Genomic DNA, 20,586 nt, shown 5'->3' with positions numbered 1-20,586 from the left:
CCTGGTTTTCGTGAGGCTGCTATGGATACTGTTTCCGGATCTGAAGTAGGTTCTGATGTTGTACTTTGACCCTATTCTTTTTATCCTTTTCGATAATCCTCTGATGTAGGGAAGTGCAAGCACCGGTTGTGACAGCTTCTCTTCCTTGCGAGGATCTTGCTGTCTTTTAGCCAAAGTCTGTTCCACCATCGCTTTGAAGTAGCCATTCCATTGAAGATCATTTCTGATGAAGTCTAGTTCCTTCCGGATACCTTGCTTCGTGTTACAGAGCCCGAAAGCACGGACTAATAGAGTCTTGATGATACTTTTTTCAGTCGAGCGATGGTGGTTGGATTCGTGGTTCAGATACTGTCTCGAGTGGGTAACATATGTATACCGAAAACCCAATCACACGGGACAGTATCCGAACCACGAATCCAACTACCATCAATCGATTGAAAGAGGAATCATCAAGAATCTATTAGATCGTGATTTCAAGCTCTGTAACATGAAAGAAGGTCTCGAAAAAAAACTAGACATCATCAAAAATGACCTTCAACGGAATGGCTACTCCAAAGCTATTTTGGAACAGACTTTTCTCAAAAGACAGCAAGAGCCTCGCAAGGAAGAGAAGCCGTCACAACTAGAAGATCATCGAAAATAATAAGGAGAATTGGGTCAAAGTTGTTGTGAATGCGGAAAAACCTATATCGGTGAAACTAAAAGGCCTTTGAGAGTCCGCATTGCCGAGCACAAGAAACACACAGAGTGAGGAGAAAACAGCAAACCAGGAATAGAAGAGCATGTTTGGAATCATCAACAAAACATCGAGTGATCCCAAGCTGGGATCATACATAGGACGAACACTGGTTTTAGGAGGAAATTCAAAGAAGCCGCATATATGTTGTCCAACAATGTATTCAGACAAGCTAGCGTAGATATACACAACATATGGAAACCCGTAATAAAGCGAGAAATGGCCAACTTTTATTTTTTACTTGTATTTCATTTCACTGTAATTTCTTTTCAGTGTTTTTGCTGAATACAATTGTTATTCTCAGTTATTCTTTTTAATTTTCATTTGGATTGGATTTCAAATCATTTTACATAATATCAGACAGCGTAAGTTTGCACTAATGAAATTCTGAAACATTGGCAATCACTATCAAATCTTTCTTTACTTGAAACTGCAAACAATGTCTAATTGGAATATAATAATAAATTGAGTTTTTAGTGTATTGTTAAACTTTCTTCAGATGAAAAACTTCTGTAGAAAAACTTAATGAAGTTTATGATGTCGACAGTATTTCATGATTTTTGTATAAATCTCAGTTGAATGATGTCCCCACATGAAGGAACTGAAGAATATGTTTTCAGTTTGAGTTCATTTTTCATACATTACACCTCACGATTTGATCTCCACAAATTTATTTGAAAAATATATCACGGCAAGTTTCGCTAACACAGTAGCTTCATCACCAGTGATTTGAATACTTCGAATTGCTTGACGTGATCATGTTTATTAATTTTTTGGGGGTTATTATCTTACAAGGTTTTGTAAGTGTGTAAGAGAGTCTTACCATTGCATCTACCGAGATTGCCTCTCAGCGCTGTTAGATTAGCTTTTTTCCGGACTGTGTTCAGGGTTTCTCTGAGGTCGACCTCCCAGTTGAGGGTACTCATGAAAGTAACCCCCAAGTAGGATACTAAGTTTTGGAGGTGGAGATTCAAGTTATCGGTATCAAGTTTGAGACGGGTGGTGGAGTTTTGGTGTCTGAATAGAATGGTTTGGGTTTCGAGGGGGTTTATTTCGATTCGCCACTTGTTGCACCAGTGCTCAAAGTGGCTAATCATTGTTTGAGATTGTGTTTGCAAGATACGGGTGCTGATTGGTAGATGAGATTGTATCGTCTGCATATTGAAGGATTTTTTTGAGCGGAGGGCGACTCGTGCACATAAATTAGGAATAGGGTGGGTGAAAGGATAGAGCCTTGGGGGACTCCGGCTTTGGAAGTGAAAGGGGAGGAGAGGGCTTCGACGACTTTTACGCGGATTTGTGGGTTGGTAAGATAGGAAGCGACTAGTCTGATGAAATGAGGAGGTTGCTTCGTATACTAATATTTACTACAGGTAAACCATAATTGAGACTACCTTCAACAAATTACCTAAACCTCTTTCTGAGGTACCTCGTCAATTATGATCACCCAAAGTATATTACCTCACTTCTACATGAATAATAATTCTTTCTCGGTCCATGACAACAAAATCAATAATAAAATTATGGAAATACTACGGATCTTCATCAAGTAACGGCCGAATCAATCAGAACAAAAAATTGAGTTCAATATATCAATCGATTTAAAGATGCTTATGTCGATATAGTGTCATTTGTCTATCAATCGAGGCTGAGTTACGAAAGAGCAACACAAATAAAGTTAGGCGATTCACTTTCCATATTACATTACCTTATCACCATCGAATGGATGATAGCAAAAGTCAAATTTTGAAATGAGTTTATCATTCATATTTCAGCCTCCGCAACCAGTTGACAAGTGGGAAGGAGTATATGATGCCACTAAGGATGGTTCACTATGCTTGCAACCTCGTATGTTTGGAAATTCTTCCGAGGACTGTCTCATATTGAATATTTATACAACAAAGGTCAGTTCCTATTTGTAGATGATAGTTGATATTTTGATTAACCCTCTTTTCTCAATGAAGTCAAATCCACATCCGGAGAAACTGAGCCTATTACGTGTCTAGGAATCCACATATATCAAATGCAAACGAAATTATTTATTTTTCAGAATGAACTGAATACTCCAAGTGATCTCAGTGTTTTCACTTTCCTTTCAGACCAACCAACCAATATAGTTTGGTATCCATAAACTGAAATGTATAACAATTTCATCGATATAAGACATTAGACATGTTATTCTAAGTTTGGTATTCCTGTTTATGCTGTTTACAATGATTTGAATATTTCGTTCTACTTAGACATATTATATTCTCAGATCAACGAATATGATAAATAAATGAAAAAAGTACTATTTTTCCTCATGCCCAAGTAAGTTGAGATATTTACGGCAAATCTATTGGAACAACATATTTGTTTGTCATCTTTTATAAGACTCTATGTAAATTCTTTTTTTGAAACAACTAAACGCCTGATCTCTAATTATAGCTATATAGCATCAGGTTATTTGACATGGCTTCTAACTTTAACAGTCAGGACACTTTCGAAAAAAGGAAAGACAAATCAAATACATCAATAAACATTGTTTCAGTAGATATGTAGATCAAAACAGAAGATGACTCCTCCCAAATCAATGTATGAACATTGGATTTAGCAGAAGTTACTGTTTCTCATTCAGTTTGTCCTTCAAACATTCATCGAATACAGGAACGCTACACAATGAAATACAAAAAAAACATTGCTAATTGAATTGAAAGAGTTACATTTTTACAAGAGATTAGTTTTTGCTTTCTTCATTCCTTTGGAAATATATCACATTTTTTGTATCAAACTGAAGACGTGAAACGCCAAAAAGTCTTTTTCCCTGGAAAATTATAACAAAATTTCACCTATAAAGAAAACTCTCAATCTTCAAATGTACTTCATTGTTTCACGTAACATTAGTCTTCAACTCTCACCAGCATTTTTTTGGATAACTGAAAGAATATTTACTCAATATTTGCAAGAATAAATATTTTATATCATTAGAAGAGACGCATCTACTCTTGTCGTAATGTCAGGTAACTCACGCAACTTCATTTTTCGATTATTCAAAACGATTCTGTGGATTTTTTTATATTTTCTGATGTTACACTTTTCCAGCCATTGCTTCGCTTGAATGGTATTGTTCCCATCATGAAGCAGTGTAAAATGAAAACACGAAATTGTTTTTGATCCATTGTTTTCAAAATAACAAAAGTAGTGTCACTCTTAGTATAATAACTTATGGGTAGAATATCATGAAATTTCAACAGCTTTCTTTTGGAGGTTGGTACTAACTGAAAAAGCAGTGAATGCAATGAAACTAGCGAGACATTTCAGCCTAGGTAATACCTGCATCCTTTGCAAGGATTCATCTCGCCACCGTCTGGCTACAGCCTTGTGAAGATGAGGGTATTTTGAATTATTGAATCTGAACTCTATCGATTCGAATATAACTTTTCTTGAAAACAAAAAACGAAAATTATACTCTTTATAAATAGTAGGGAAATTTCAGGGTTGTATATGAATTTTGTTTCCAGCTTCCAACATCTGAGAATGCTTGTAAACGACCTGTGATTGTACATATCCATGCTGGCGGTTACTTCATTGGTGGATCCATCAGCACCCAAATGGGCCCGAATTATTTTTTGGATCAGGATATTGTTCTAGTAACTTTCAACTACAGACTGGCTTCAATGGGTTAGTATGCAACCCGCTCTGAAGAAGATTGGACGTAAATGTCTTCTTCTCTTCCAACTTTTGGACAACAAGGTATCGATGTCGATGAATTTTCAGTGTAAAAAATTATACTTATTACTTTTTTCTAATGAAAATGAGGGTGTTTTTTAAATCTTCATCCAAAACTAGTTTGAGATGGATGGTTCAATGTCCAAAAATCTCCATTCAAACCATATCCATTTAAAAAAATCTTTCGATTAATATTTTTTTAGAAACCCACCCAATTGAGAATATTGAAGTCTGTTCATATATTTATTACTCACATTAGGGAAAGTTATTAGGGTGACTTTGTAACAAACACTTCTGATTTCAACCATTAGTTCTGAAGAGAACTGCACTTGTTTAATGTACGATTCAAATTTCACGTAACTCTACATAAAAAAAACCGAAAAGCATTATATTAGATACTTTAGCGGGTCATTTTGAGGGACCACGATTACCTACCCATTGGTTTGGAAAATAGACACCGATTCATACTATTGTAAACCCTATTTCTGAATACTGCTGAGCAGTGTATATAAGAATATCTTTGTACTCGGTCGGCAGACTAATCGAACTGATAGTTCAGATATTGGCCACCGATGGGACTCACAATGCCCCTGATATTATTTCAACGACAGATCTGCCATTTCAGGACATTTCGTGTTGAGCTTGAAACTAGAAAAACCAACCATCTCCAGTTATCGAGTGTAGAACCGTTGGATAAACTTTGCGCAGTAGAGATATTTCGGATCCTCCTCAGCGAGGTGAGGGTACATACTGACTAATTTCCTTTGTTACTTTCAACACATTGGATTATCAGGAAACCGTTGACTGAATATTGTCTGATTCATGATAATTACATCCTGCTTAGACGTTACTTGAAACTGCTTCACTTTTATCGATCAAATGTCGAGGGAAAATGAGTGTTGCTATAAGTTACTTTGGGAAAAAAACCAGAGAAAAGCTAATGGAATATCAAAAAATATGAATACAACAAATATAAGAGGCTTGCTAAACCGCCATACGTGTTTCCCTACACAATAGCTTTCTCAAGCGGGATTTGATCAACTACTATACTCCTACAGTACTATTCAGTAATATTCATTACTACACCAAAGGTTCCAAACAGTGCATCATAACTACTATTGGCTTAAAAACTATGATCTATGATCTAAGCAGATGATTATTTCTGATCGTGTTTTAACTACATGAAACGAGTGGATTCAATCATATCACTAACTTCTGAAAGCAGGTAAATTAAGGTAAAAAAGATAAACATACTATATAGCTTGATTATCTGATGAGGATGTATTGAGTAAAGGAGAGGTATTCAACTCAATTTGATCGTTCATTACATATTTGTGATGCACTGTTTGGAACCTTTGGTGTAGTAATGAATATTACTGGAGTTTTTTCCCAACACCAAACCGTCATTTTAACATCTCGACACGTGTTTTGATCACCAAGTGATCATCTTCAAGAGGAAGATCAAACATTTGATGTGAACAAACTTGTTAAGAGTGTTTTGGTTGGTTTCCGGGTTTTGTCGTGGTCGTCTTTGGTTACAATCTACAACGTTTCGACTACAACCGCGGCAGTCATCTTCAGTGGCGTGATCGAAGTAGAAGAAACTTTGCAGATCAGAAGAATTACCACCAAGGCTGTAGATGTAGATGACACGTTCGTTGTTTGGATCTATAGAAAAAAATTCAGAACTTTCTAAATCATCTGAATAGCTGTAATCCAAAAAACCAGTTCACTTTGGAATTAGAATAAAGCCTCCAAATCCCATTCCTTGATGTTTTAGTCACAAAGGAAGGTATTCAACTGGGTGTACAGGAAGAAAACATACACACAGATTGATACCCACATAACGGATCCAAGCATCATCTAAAACAGAAACAAACCGTCATCAACACCCTACTAAACAGAGCTTTGAGAATATATGAAGAAATGTACGTGACGACGAATTAAAAAACATCTGACAACTGTGTTACAAGCGAACGGCTACGACAGAAAAGACACAATCCGCACTACGAGTCCAAGGGAGAAGAAGAGGAACACCAGTGAAGAGCAACCCCAAGGCACTGTCTATTTGCCATACATAGAAGGTGTCACCAACCGAATCGGGGAAATTCTAAAGATGAAGAAAATTGACGACGTCTTCAAACCAACGAAGAAAATATCGGAGTGTATAAGATCAGCAAATGACAGCAGAGATCCACTCAAATCAGAGGGAGATTACAGGATTCCTTCTAATTATGGTAAAGTTTATATCGGTGAGACGAAAAGGAGCATTGGTACCCGTCTGATCGAGCACAAGCGTAGTTGCCGATTGGAACAGATCGATAAGTCTGCAGTCGCTTAACAATCATTGTCCGACGGGAAAACCAGATCTTTTTCGAAAATATCGAGACGCTAGCAACGTCGAAACATTATTCAACGAGAATGAATTTAGAAGCCATAGAAATACACAAATACCAAGAGAACTTCAACCGAAAAAAAATAACATATCTACCGAAGATTTGGCACACAGCTTTAAAAGGCGCCAAAACGAAGCCAAGTCAACCAAATCGCGCGGGAAGTACATGCGAACCCGCCATTGCAGAAATTGTGCGGGAAATCAGCACTATGAATGACATGGCAGAAATGAGAGCTTTTGTTTCAGTTGATACGTCAAGGAGAGTACTTCTACCACGCCACTGGCGATTACTGCCGCGGTTGCAGTTGGAGATTGTAGCCAAGGAAGCCAAGGCAAAACCTAAAAACCAACCAAAACATTGACGCCAGCCGTGCAAGCCTACATTCCTGAACTTGCTAGGAGGTTGATATAGTGAAAATTCCATTAATTATAATATATACCATTCATTTACAAATTCTCAGAAAGAATAAGAAATTGATAATTATTTAATGATTCGATTTACAAAAATAGAAGACGAATAAATTTTTTATTGAAACTGGATATCACTAATTTTTATTTTCTTGGAATAAATTGATAATGCCCACTGAGCGGCGAGTGACGTCACACTACCGCTTTCATCAAGAGGTTCTGAAAGGTTTATCGTAAATTTCGTCCAACCTCATTCAAAAGTTAGGAGGGGTGGGACTTTTTACTTATGAGCTGCATCTTGAACTCAAAGACACATTTTATTTTACATTTTATCTTTCAGGCTTTTTGAGTACCGGAGATGAACATGCTCCAGGAAATAATGGTTTAAGAGATCAAGTCGAGTTACTTAAATGGGTTAAACATAATATTGAGCCGTTTTGCGGTGATCCAAATTCTGTCACCCTTCTAGGGTACAGTGTGGGAGGTTGGAGTGCACTCCTACACATGGTATCTTCTTTGTCTCAAGGTACGAAATTTGATCAAGTAGATTATTTATGAAATTTTCCATCGATCAATGAAAAACAAATCAAAACAACAGGTCTGTGTTTATGTGGAATCATTGTGAAATTTCATTTGTTTACGTATTCGTTTCATAAACTGATTATATTTTAGGTATTTCCAAGTATTTTGTATGTATATTTGCATATTTATTATTGAAATCGCAAATAAAACCTTCGTTTAATTTATTCAGTGAAAACTTTTGTAGTAAAACAGATTATCACTTCTGATTTATTCAGCCTTAATAAGCGGACGTTCTGGGTGTTTTTTCCCCTTTTTGTTTTTCGGCTGTTAGTATTCTCGCTTTGGACTAATCCGTTTCGACTCTCAATTTTGAAACCTCATGTTTCTTCGTATATCGTCATGTCATAAAATCATATACAATTACATACAAAAATTTATTCAATCATTGTAGGAACATTAATCACTCAGAACTGATTCCACCAATGAATAATTCATTTCTATACCGTGAAATGATTTGATGATTATTGTCATTATGTATAGGAGAAGTTTAAGTCTGCTGAGGTGGTCTGGTATATTTCTTTTTCAATGAAACGACCTTCTAACGGCAAACCTTGGTTCAACAAAAATTACGAGCAAGCTCCTCAAAAAAAATGTCGCCTACCGGCAATGGCGCAAAAATCCCAGTGTCGAAAACCGAACCAGGTTTGTTAATGCTCGCAACAGCTGCAAACCTAGGATAAATGAAGGCAAATAACTTCACAATCAGAGAATTAAGGATAAAGTTCTTGCAAATCCCAACGGGTCTAGATCCTTCTGGTCGGTAGCTAAAGCTGTTAATTAGAACTTTACGAAATTCACAATTCCACCAATAACACAAGCGGATGGTTCAATTGCAACAACAGCCATAAAAAAGCAAATGTACTAGCTGAACAATTTGCCACACTAGAATCCACAATGCCAGAAATTACTTTTCGACAGCCACTAGCCTGGTGAAAAGTGCGAAAATGAACTCGCACCAGTATTTTGCAGACTTTTCAACCTGTCTTACAAGAAAGGGGTTTTGCCCTCTTGTTGGAAGATTGCTCGTGTTCAGCCTATTCACAAAAATGCCAAAAAAATATTTCAAATAATTATAGAGCATTCGCTTTGCTATCCACTTTTCCAGGACAAAAACAAATCAATCTATGAAATCGTTATTTTTCAGAGGATTGAATGATTTCAACCAATTACCAAATCACATTAAAGATTCTGTTACTTTATATTTATTCAAGACTCAGTTGAAAATATATATTACATCACGTACTCTATGAATTTTCGGAATTTTTTTTATTTTTATGTTTCACATCATCGGATTATTTTATTGGTTCGAGCTTTTATGTGTTCTGTATACATTGTGTTACATCGTGTTACATTGTGATATGTTAAATATTTCATTAGCTACCCACTCAAGTAATTGTTTTTATGCCCTAGTATAATTGTAATATGGAACTAACTATTCTGAATACTCCTGATTTGTTTTGTGTAATGGGACAATATTCTCAGGAACACATTTCTATTTCTAGCTTTTCAGCTTCTTGTATTTATATATTATTTGACTTGCATTTTTTGGACTTGCATTTATATTAGGATTTCCTATTTTCAAATAAATATCAGTGATATCAAACATCATGGAGAAAGTCGTAAACCAACTCGTAAACCACCTTAAATATTTGGAAGGCTTCAAAATCAATATGGCTTTCGGAAACAAAGATCAATAGGCGACCTTTTATCGCATGTCACCCATATTTGGAATAACGCAATCGAGAAACATGGAGAATCATGGAGAAACATGGAGAATCAAGAGCTGTTGCGCTTGATATTTCTAAGGCCTTTGACCGTGTGTGGCATGAGGGTTTCCTTGGCAAACTTCGATGCTAAGACTTAACGGATCATTTTTGTGTATGTCTCTTCAGCTTCCTGAAAGAACGTTCTCTGCAAGTGGATGGATATCTTACGAATACTTTCACCATCAACGCTGGTGTTTGCCAGGGATCCATATTTTCTCCACCTTTTTTTTTTGTAAACCAGAGGTATATTGTTAATAATAAAACTAAAATAGTAAACGAATTCAACTACTACTTCATTACTAGTATTCAGCAAATTGTTGATAGTATAGATAATGTTCAAGATTGAAAATTCAATAATTATAATCTGTATCCTAATTTTTCCAAGTTTCACATATTAACAATGTATGAATTACGTCTAATTGTTAACTCCTTAGACAACAAAAACACTGTTCATGAGATCTTAAATTCCAAAATGCTCAAAGTCATTCTCTAAACATGTGGACATATAATTTTAAACCTTGTAAGTACTTCTCTTCAAATTTCTAAAATTCCAAATCTTTTAAAACTGAGTACTATAGTCCCCATTCAGAAGGTAAACAATACAATCAAGGCTAGTGAAGATAGACCTATAAATTACCACCAATAAAAAAAAAATTTTAACTAGCTGTTTATAGGCATGTACTTGATCATGTTGGAAAAAATGAAATTTTAATAAATAATGAATCTAGATTTCGTAAAAAATATTCATGTGAATCCGCACTACAACTCACTTTATCTAAATTCAAAAAAGAAGTTGATAACAATAAATTTGTAGTAGCTGTTTTTCTTGATCTGAAGAGGGCATTTGAAATAATTGATCGTAATATTCTTCTAATAAAATAAAGAGGTTATGGCATTGATGGTGATGTTTACCAATGGTTATCTGACTATTTATCCCATAGAAAGCAAAAAGTCGAGTTCAAGATAATATCTCAGAGGAATTGGCTATACAAATAGGTGTGCCTCAGGGTAGCGTTTTAGGACCTCTCCTTTTTATCTTATACTTAACTAACATATAATAAACTTGTTCATGAACGTTGATTTTATGAATTTATTTACAGATTATACACTATTGGCATGCTACGATACAAGCTTAGATAAAGCTATTGATAAAATGGAAGCCGCATTAAAGGATGTAAATGAGTACTACATGACAAATAAATTAAAACTGAATATAATAAAAACTAAAGGAATGATTATTACAACAAAATATTAATGGAACAACCTTGATTTAAATGAAATAAATCTACAAATCGATAATGAAAACATTGAAATTGTGTCATGTATCAAATATCTTTTGGCAATCATTTCGATTATATATGTAAAAAAATATCTAAAAACTATATTTCTTCGCAAGAATTTCTGGTAATTTATCCACTCAGTCTTAAATTACTGTGTACAATGCGATTATCCAACCACATTTTGATTACTGTGCTTCTATTATTTTCTTGTGTAATCTAAATCAAACATCCCAATTACAAAAACTTCAAAATCGCGGTATGCGAATTCTTCTAAAAGTGAATAGATTCACTGAAATTAGAATTATGTGACAAACTTTACGGTTGTATTACTTATCTATTGTTGTGGAATTGGCCGCGGTGGTAGTGCGTCCGACTCACGATCGGAAGGTCGGGTGTTCGATTCTCGCCTCGACCAGATATTTTTCTCGAGAGAATGTATCTGGTTGAAGCTGGAATGATTCTGCAACCGTGTTAGGAATCACACGTTAGTCCTTAGCTCGCACAAGTTTCTCAACTTCTGACAGTTGTCGTTCGTATGGGGGCGGCAGCTGATTAACGGAAAAACAGATTTTTTTTTAAACAGATCTATGACATTCATATATGAAATTCTGAATAACTTACCACCTTAATTTTTTTCTGAATTTGTTAGTTTAAATTCAGAAGTGCACAAATATGCCACAAGAAATCATACTAATTTGCATTTATGCAGAACAAATAGGAGAAGTGCCATGAATTCTTTATTTTGATGCATACAATAAATTACCAAATGAAATTAAATCTAGTCCATCATTAAGTATTTTTAAAAAACAGTTATTGACATCCATACATAATGCTAGATAGAATAAACTTGGTAAGATAACATTAAGAAATATAGGAGTTGTGTGTTGTTTTCTGCTTTTTATCATTGTATTGGAGTTGCATCTATATTGTAATGTATTTTTATTAGCATATGTCGTGAGTTTTCGAACTAAAAATTTTAATTTTCAATTTTGAACTATATTTTCATTTTGAGTTTTTTATATAATTGTTTTCAATTGCTATATTAGTAATATGTTTTATATAATATAGTGTATTAGGATTACCTATTTCAATAAATATATTCTTCTTCTACTTGTATATCAACGACTCATTGGAAAAAATCAAGAATCCAATATATTGCTTTGCTGTTGCTATTGTGTCGTCATTCCATTTGGATTCCAGGACATCGGCTGCTGAGGCACATCTTCACCGGCAGCAGGAGGTTGCATATCTTAATCAGAATCTAGAAGTGATTTCGAATTGGGATGAAAGTAACCAGGTTCAATTCAATACCACAAAAATCCAGGCATCAGTTTTCTCCAAGAAGATGAATATCTCCGAACCGGATATAATAATGCCACGACAGACAAAGTCGCTTTCTGCTTTGATAAGTTTGTTGGGGGTTACAATGGACACCAATATGTCTTGGCATAATCATGTCGCTGGAACTTCAAAGGCTGCTTCTCAAAATCTTGGAACACTGTTCCAAATCAGAAAACTGTACACACCTCAGTAGTTTTTGATGCTTTATAAAGTTCAGATCAGACATTCTTTGGAGTATTATTCTCATGTATGGTGCTTTACCCCCAAAATATACCCTGAAATTGCTGGATTCCATCCATAAAAGAGCTATCCGTCTGATTGAAGACGCGAACATCACGTGCAACCTTGATACTCTGGAACATCGAAGAAAGGTTGGAGATTTATCTCTCTTCTATAGATACTTTCACGGGAAGTGTTCAAGTGACTTGACACATTTGATTCCTCCAAGAGCCGTACATATAATAAATACGCGACGAACTGAGACTCCACTCATCGTTTCGAGGTTCAACTCAGTACACCTCAAACTTCACTGTTTGAGAACTATTCCATCAAGAGAACTGCGTTTATGTGGAATGAACTTCCTGAGAACATTTTTCTAAATGGATTTAATCTCCAGCGACTCAAATCCAAAAAATTATTTGCGTCCCCATTCATATCTCATCAACCTCCTCTGAAGGGCTTGTACCACTTGTAAACATCTGTCTGATTTAAGTACAATCACCGTATGCCACGGTCAACATTTCAAGTGTTTTTGAGCAATCAATTCCATGTTTCATACAAAAATTTGTGCAAAAGCTTTTATCCATTTTTTTGATTACAGAAAATCGCAGAACACGCCAAACATTTCTAAATTTTATACCTCTCAGCAACAAGCTGAACATGCAATAGCTGGAACTGTGAACATATGTTCGAGACGATTGTACCACCATGAAAAAATTGCTAATCGAATTCACGTATAGCCCGCGAAATTGGAACATTCACCTTATTTTTTTAACAGTCCATACATAAACAAATTTCTTAAGCTATTTCATTGCCGACTAGAATGCTTTTAACAAATAATTTGGTTTGAATCTCTGATTTGTTTTCAATCAAAAGTATTCATATCAAGTTCAAAGAACCGGATGTGTTTGTTCTCTGCGACTTATAGACAATCTATATTAGGTTATACTTTGTGAATGGATGGAGATTTTGTTTCCTATTTTATGGCACGGATCTGTCATATTATGATACAAATACGTTTTGACATTTATCGCTACTTCCACTTCCCGTATCATCTTTGACCAGACAATATCAAATCTATAGATGTGGACAAACATATAATAATTTACCAAAACATATCACATCAATTATTGAACTTAAAAAATTTAGTAAATTAGTAAAGATCCTTGTTTGGGAAAGTGCTTCTACAGTTTGAAAGAGTATTTTGCATACAAATTCTATTCTTTCGGTATACCACTTTGTGTAATACGATTTATGTCAAGTAATTTTGAAATTGTATTGTTTCATTGATAACATATTTGTACATTTTTTCTTATCTTTGATATTTTTGGATTATTTTTTAATCTTCACTGCATTTTTGTGAATACTATATAGTCTTTGAAAAACAACATTCTATATATTTTTTACATTCCATGTATTTATAAACATGACACCCTTTGTCGACAAAATGTATTACATAATCATACTATTCGGCTACAACCTATACGTAGAAAAACACTCATTTCTTCTATCAACTAACTGTATGTGTAACTTGAAATAAAAAATATTGTCGACATTGTTGGGAACAGTAAAAACTATTTCAAACTAGGTTGCATTTTATTTTTCGATCTGAATTTTTCTAGGATTGTTCCACAAGGCAGTCTCAATGAGTGGTTCCCCGATTGGGATTTGGCCAATTAAAACGAATCTCCTAGAAGCAGCAAAGAAACAGGCCCGTTTAGTTGGATGTCCAGATGATACTTCAGAGAAAATAGTAAAATGTCTAAAAAAGGTTCCAGCTGAACAATTAGCTGAATCTTTGCTAGGATTCTTGGTGAGACATGCATTATCATTGAGTTACTTTACCTACTTATTTAAACTGAAAGAGGTATATTTTTAGGAGATATTAATTTTTTAGGAAAGAAAGGTTGTGACTGTCAACCTATTCATCTTTATACAAAAAGAAATGGATAGGCTTCAAAGCATTGGAGTAGTAGTAAGTACTTTTTTAGAAATTCGGACTCCATAGTCACTGACCTCAAAAATATCTCTTCTGCCTCGTACTTGAATTGGATTTCATTTTGTGGGTTGATTTCTTATATCAAATATCACTTCTAACTTTTGACTTAATTTTATTTTGAAGTCCATATTTTTTCAATATTTTTTTTTGTATAAAGAATGAGGAATAATCCAAAACCTTCCTTTTCCAAATAACTATTCTCTCCTAAAAATATACCCCTTTCATTTTGAACAAGATTCCTATGGCTGGGATCAAATTAAATGAGTGAATTGAAGTCATTACGCACTGTCATCGATGACATGAGTAGATTAAACTCATTCGTGACATAGTGTCGTGATTTTATTATTGAATTGAGCGCTCCATTGTTATCCAAACTGGTGCTGAAGAGGCAATAAGGTGAGATATTATTCCGAAATATCGGATGTCGACCATTAAGAATGACACATTTTCATGTAAGTGAAATTTTACTTCTTTCATATTGTGTAATAATCTTTTGAATGATATCTGATTTAATTCCATAACGAATGTTTGGAGTACAAACTGAATAGGAGAAAGCGTTCTATGTGTAGTTCAATGTTCATATACTAAGAAGTATTTGTGTCGAAAAAATGCAATATTTATATAAAAATAGTTGTTGCGAAAGGACTTCTTCTTCCAGTATGTGTTTAAAAGTTACTTCGTTGCATAAACTACACAACATCTATATATATATATATATATATATATATATATATATATGTATGTATATTTTTTTTGGATGATGCAACTAATTTTTCTTTCATTTTCAATATTTTACTATTGCTGTAAGTTACAAAAAGGATTTGAGGCTCTATGACTTCTATTTGATTATCTGCGAGCGCTTTCGACAGCTGGTCATGCTGACATCCTCTAGACTCTAGGCACCATTCTATCTGATTGAATAGTGCCTAGAGTGCTTGCCCCTTTTTTGAGTGTTCTGTCTACAAATTTTCCCTTTTGATTTATATCATACACACTCAATAACATCTTTATATCTGTATTTATATCCTGGACCCCGAAGTCACGCAGGTAGCTATAGCTGCCTACGTGGTGATGTTAGATAATGCCTGGGAATGCTAGGTCTTCTAATTGAAACCACAAATGTGCGGTTAGCTCCTGTTGGTGACACCGTGCAATGTGAAGTTTTTCATTTTTGGTAACCAGTTGTTTACCATCTTTGCAATTGGTTGCACCGCGCTGATGAGGCCAATAGCCAGAAACACGTGCATGAATACTTTATTCTGAAGTGAAATTGGCTGATGAAACTTTCGAAATGGCGACTGGGCATTATCTGGGAAAAAGCATTGAATGGAAAGGGGGGTTTTGTGACACAATTTTTTGAAGCTCCTGACAAATGCTTCATAGCCCTAGAATATAATGTCAATATCTTCAACTACTACAAAATGGCGGAACTTTTGAAAATTGCCTGAATACTTTGATATTCAACTGAATAATATGAGGTAATAAGCTTGAGGTCAGTTCAGAAGATGCTCGAAATAGTTGCCTTGAACTTCTTGACATGTGATTAGCCTATCCGATATTTCACGCCGATCATTTTCGAACTCAGTAACATTCTCTGCCGTATATCCAATATTGAAGCAGGTTCAGTTTCGTACACCTTTTGCTTCGAATAGCCCGATAAAAAAAGTGTAAAGGTATCAAATTCGGCGAGCGGGCTGGCTATTCTGTAGGACCTCGACGGCCAATCCAACGACTGGGAAAAGTAGTATCCAAATAATTTCTTACTTGTCTGGAATAATGTGGTGGTGCTCCATCTTGTTGGAATACAATATCCATAAAGAATTCATTAGAATTTGCTTCGACGATTTCAGTGATGAGAGGGTCAACTGTAGTTTCCAGCATATTCAAATACAGTGCCTCTGTTGAATTTTGATCAATAAATAGAGGTCCTACAATATGGTTTCCCAATATTCCTGCCCAAACGGTAATTTTCTTCTAGATTATGGGAATATGTTTCCCAATAACGGCAATTTTGTCTGTGAACATTGTCGTTCAAAAAAAATGTACATTCGTCACTAAAACAAATATTGTGGAGATAGGTAGGATGCCTTACAATGGTTTCTGTCATGATTTCGCAGAATTCTGTTCTTCGATCAGGGTCATCTTCAGTTAATTGGTGTACCATTTTAATTTTGTATCAATTATACAAGGGGGGAGACATTAAAGAAATGCATCTCCGTATGAAGATGTAGAATTGGAAAACCAAAACCTACGCATTATCTCGAGTTTTCAAACTGATCATTCTCATTTGTCGCAACTGAACACAATTTCATTGTTGGATTCCATCGGTTCAGTAGTAACTATTATTTCGTACTCTTAATATTTTTCTGTTTCTACATTTCGAATATTTTATTCAATTTTCATGTTATGGTACATTTCAACTAGACTTAATTTTTTAAATTGGGAACCCCCAAAAGCGAGATCACAACATGAATTGTATAAGCCAAACATTGAAATTCTTTTACAGTTTAATAAAACGAGCGCCATCGATTGCAGTGAGAATTTTGTAATTATTCTTCAAATATCCTAATATTGTTATTTGTGAGATTTCACATCGTATTCATCATGAAAATCAAATTTTTAAAGGTATCAAAATGACTTTCAGGAATTTGGTACCAATCCCATGATGATTTGGGGACCTGTGATCGAGGGAGATTTTGGAAAACAGAAATTTTTGACGGAGCATCCCATTCGCCTTATTACAGAAGGAAATTTCATGAAAGTGCCCTATATTGCAGGCCAAACCAAAGATGAAGTAGGCTTCAAAGCATTTGGTGAGTGAGTGATAATTAGTTTCGTAGAACTTCGGAATCCACAGTCACTGACCGATTACTTCCTTCCTTCCAAAGAAAGGAAGGAAGTAATCAATTTGAAAACAAGTAACTCTATACATGGACCTGTAGATCATACAAAGAAGTAACTTTCAGACACAGACTGAAAGAAAGTCCTCCTGAAACAGCTACTTTCATATAAACATTGAATTACATGAAAGAAACAATTTTTTTCGAAACAAATACTTCTATATGAACACTGAATTATACAGAAGATACTTTTCTCTACTCAGTTTGTATTCCAAACAGTCGTTGTGGTATGAAATCAGATATCATTCACATGAGTTCTACTTTGAATGAATGGTAACAAATTGCACTTACATGGAACACTGTCATCCTCACTGGTATACATCGATGTTTCGCCGTAAGAGTGTCTTACGGCGACCCTACGGCTCTTCAGTACCAAATTGGATAACATTATAGAAAATACACACAATTCATTCATGAATTACGATTTTTATGTATAGAGTTACTTATTTTCAAATTGATTACTTCCTTCCTTTCCTTGGAAGATTCCCTCATTTTTTTTTTATCAAGATGGAGTAATAGAAAGCCAAAAACTTTATTTCCCAGAAATCAATCACTCCTAAAAATATAACCCCTTCAATTCATCATTTCCTACTTTTGACATTATTTGATTTTGAATTCGATTTATTTTCCCAATTATTTTTGTATTTCGTGATTTTTTGTAAGCTGGTATCTGATGGGTTGTCAATGTTTTCATCAATTCTTCAGTTCTCGCCGCAAATTTCTACAGCGAAACCGGTTTGGTTTCAGCCACTCAGATTTTTTTCTTCAATGCACTAGAATTTGACTTATTTGACAAAAGTTTTGAGCTGCTTCCACTTCGATACTGAACCGGTGGCTCGTAATTAGTAGCTAGGCCGTTACACTTAATAATGATAATACATTATTTTATTGACAATGTATAGGGAATGTAATAAAACAGTAGGGGAAGGTGGGGAAATGGTGCTCACTTAAAGAAAATCTACTAATTTTTTATCGAGAATCAAATTTGAAAAAATCTAAGATTAGTGTCATGACATTTATTTTATGTACTTTGGTTAATACAAAGGAAAAACTAAAAAAAATATCTATTTACAAAAATATTCACTGTAGGTCCCTATATAGTTAGCGGCTTTTCCCCTAAGTCGGGGGTAATAGTTATCGCCGTAAGACATTTGCCTTAAAGCTCTTCAATATCAATATGGGTAACATTATAAGAAAGAACATACATTTCATTCATAAATTACGATTTTTTATGTAACGGAATAAGTTAGATCTACTCATGTCATCAATGACATCATAAAGACTCATTCGCTTATTTGATTGAATCCCAGCCATAATGAATCTCATTTAAATTGAAAGTGTTATATTTTTAGGAGTGATTGATTTCTTCGGAATATTCCCACATTTGTTTATATCAAGATGGAGTAGTAGGAAGTCAAAAACTTTCCCAAAAATTAATCACTCCTAAAAATATAACCCTTTCAATTTAGTCATATGACTTATTCAGGGTGGTCCGTTTTTACTTCATTACTGTTCACATACAAACATGCTCACATGTAGTTATCTATGAAATTCCTGTTATTATACCACTTGTATTTCTAACTAACGTAACTGCAGTTTCGTCCTACGAGGACATTTTCAAGCGAATACGATAAACTGAAATGAATAACAATGTACAACCTTATATGTATACCTATACAACCACTATCGGTAATAACAGACGGTCCTTAACGACTTTATTACCTAAGTTTTATTCAATAAAGTCATTAAGGATCGTCTGTTATTGCAGACGGTCCTCATTGACTTTATTACCTAGATTTTGTTTAATGAAGTAATCGAGTACTGTTTGTTATTATCGACAGTAGTTGTATGAACTCTGTCCATCCAACAAACAAAGTAACCCAAACAATGATAGATGCGTGATCAAAGCATCTTTTGGGTGAAATAAACAAGCCTCCTTACGCTGGCCAATCAGATTCAACTGCAATCGGCTGGTGGAATTCATTCAGGTGTATCGCTACAGGGTCGGTGTGGTGAGTTACATTTAAACGCCTGTTGTGTGTGGATATACGATATTTTAAAGTTCAATATTTCAAAAATGTCAAGTACTGATACGGCTGAAGAAACTGCTGGTTTGTGTCACTACACTTCACATAAAAAAACTCTATACCCAGCCGCATTTTATTAAAAAAAAAAAAATTTTTTTCCTTCCTCATTGCGACTCTGTACAAGCAGTCTTGTCTGGAAGATCACGTGCACTATGCATGATGATGTTTCAGAGGACTCTTTTGCTTAGATGGAGAGAGTATGGGTATATAAGTGTGTACATCGTTGATTATTTCAGTTTATTCGGTTGAAAATTTCCTTGTAGGACGAATTTTCAATAACGTTAGTTACGAATACAAGTATTTCGAAACATAGAAAGTTTCAATTTTCAATTTTTATAATAAAATCTTACCACGTAGTAATGGCTACATCCATCAAATTATTGAAAATATTGCAGTTTCAATGATATTACAAAGGTTCACATTTTTTTAAAGTTAATAACGAAATTTTCAGAAATCGTCGACAATGCCACATTAACGCAAGAATTGAATGACAATTTCGAAAACGTGGCTCCGATCATTTTCACTTATGAAAGGAACAGTAGGCAATCCAGAAACGTCACCAAGGCTATTAAAAGATTTTACTTTCATGACCGGCCTGTGGATAAATCTCAGGTCAACAATTTAGCTGAAGTAAGTATCAAAAATATGTTTTTGTTGAATTTATAAAAAAAATATTGAAAAAGTCATTTTAAAAATACCGAAGTTACGGACATAAAATGTTTGATCAACGAATTGATCGATACTTCGTCACATCCAAACTGGTTGAATCTTTACATTGTCATTTGGTGTGGATTGCTTCAATGACTGGTTCAATGAAATTTGAGAAAAAAATTGAATCAAAGAAAAGTTAACAAAATTGTTTCCGGTGAAACTTTGTAAAACTATTTTTTTCGATTGCAGAACAATAACTTGAACAATATTTTATAGAAAGTTTTCCGCTATGTATTAAAAAGTGAGTACAGGTAGTACGAAAATTATAATGAATCTATTCAAAAGAGAGGCACAATGCGGCAGCTTTTTGTCGGTATGCACTATGGGTTTCATTCAAAAAATTTTTTTCAGTAATCTAAAATTTCAGCAATCAAATATATTTTTTTCTATACAGATCTAAGATGGGCGCTACACAGTCAATAAAATAACTGGTATGTGATCTGGTCGACTGTGT

The 20,586-nt window shown here is 34.6% G+C and overlaps 1 protein-coding gene across 3 annotated transcripts in view; it reads left to right on the top strand.

The window, feature by feature from the left end:
* The window catches only part of LOC111507069 (juvenile hormone esterase), a 40,321-nt gene that overhangs the window by 7,444 nt on the left and 12,291 nt on the right, over positions 1-20,586 (top strand). For 2 of the 3 annotated variants that reach the window (XR_012466763.1, XM_074180025.1), the window contains exons 2-8: positions 2,512-2,640; positions 4,237-4,396; positions 7,588-7,773; positions 14,058-14,248; positions 14,333-14,410; positions 17,079-17,247; positions 19,873-20,051. Coding sequence is in view for 2 of the 3 variants with exons in the window: in XM_074180025.1 (XP_074036126.1) it covers positions 2,512-2,640; positions 4,237-4,396; positions 7,588-7,773; positions 14,058-14,248; positions 14,333-14,410; positions 17,079-17,247; positions 19,873-20,051 (1,092 nt within the window). In the remaining variant the exon portion in view is untranslated. The remainder of the gene's footprint in view (positions 1-2,511; positions 2,641-4,236; positions 4,397-7,587; positions 7,774-14,057; positions 14,249-14,332; positions 14,411-17,078; positions 17,248-19,872; positions 20,052-20,586) is intronic. The other variant, XM_074180026.1, reaches the window with a different exon arrangement.

This window comes from Leptinotarsa decemlineata, unplaced genomic scaffold (assembly GCF_025532065.1).
Source record: "Leptinotarsa decemlineata unplaced genomic scaffold, Ldec_3_MD MMD2_tig00026282_RagTag_RagTag, whole genome shotgun sequence".
Classification (NCBI taxonomy): Eukaryota; Metazoa; Arthropoda; class Insecta; order Coleoptera; family Chrysomelidae; genus Leptinotarsa; species Leptinotarsa decemlineata.
This window is presented reverse-complemented; position numbering and strand designations above follow the sequence as displayed.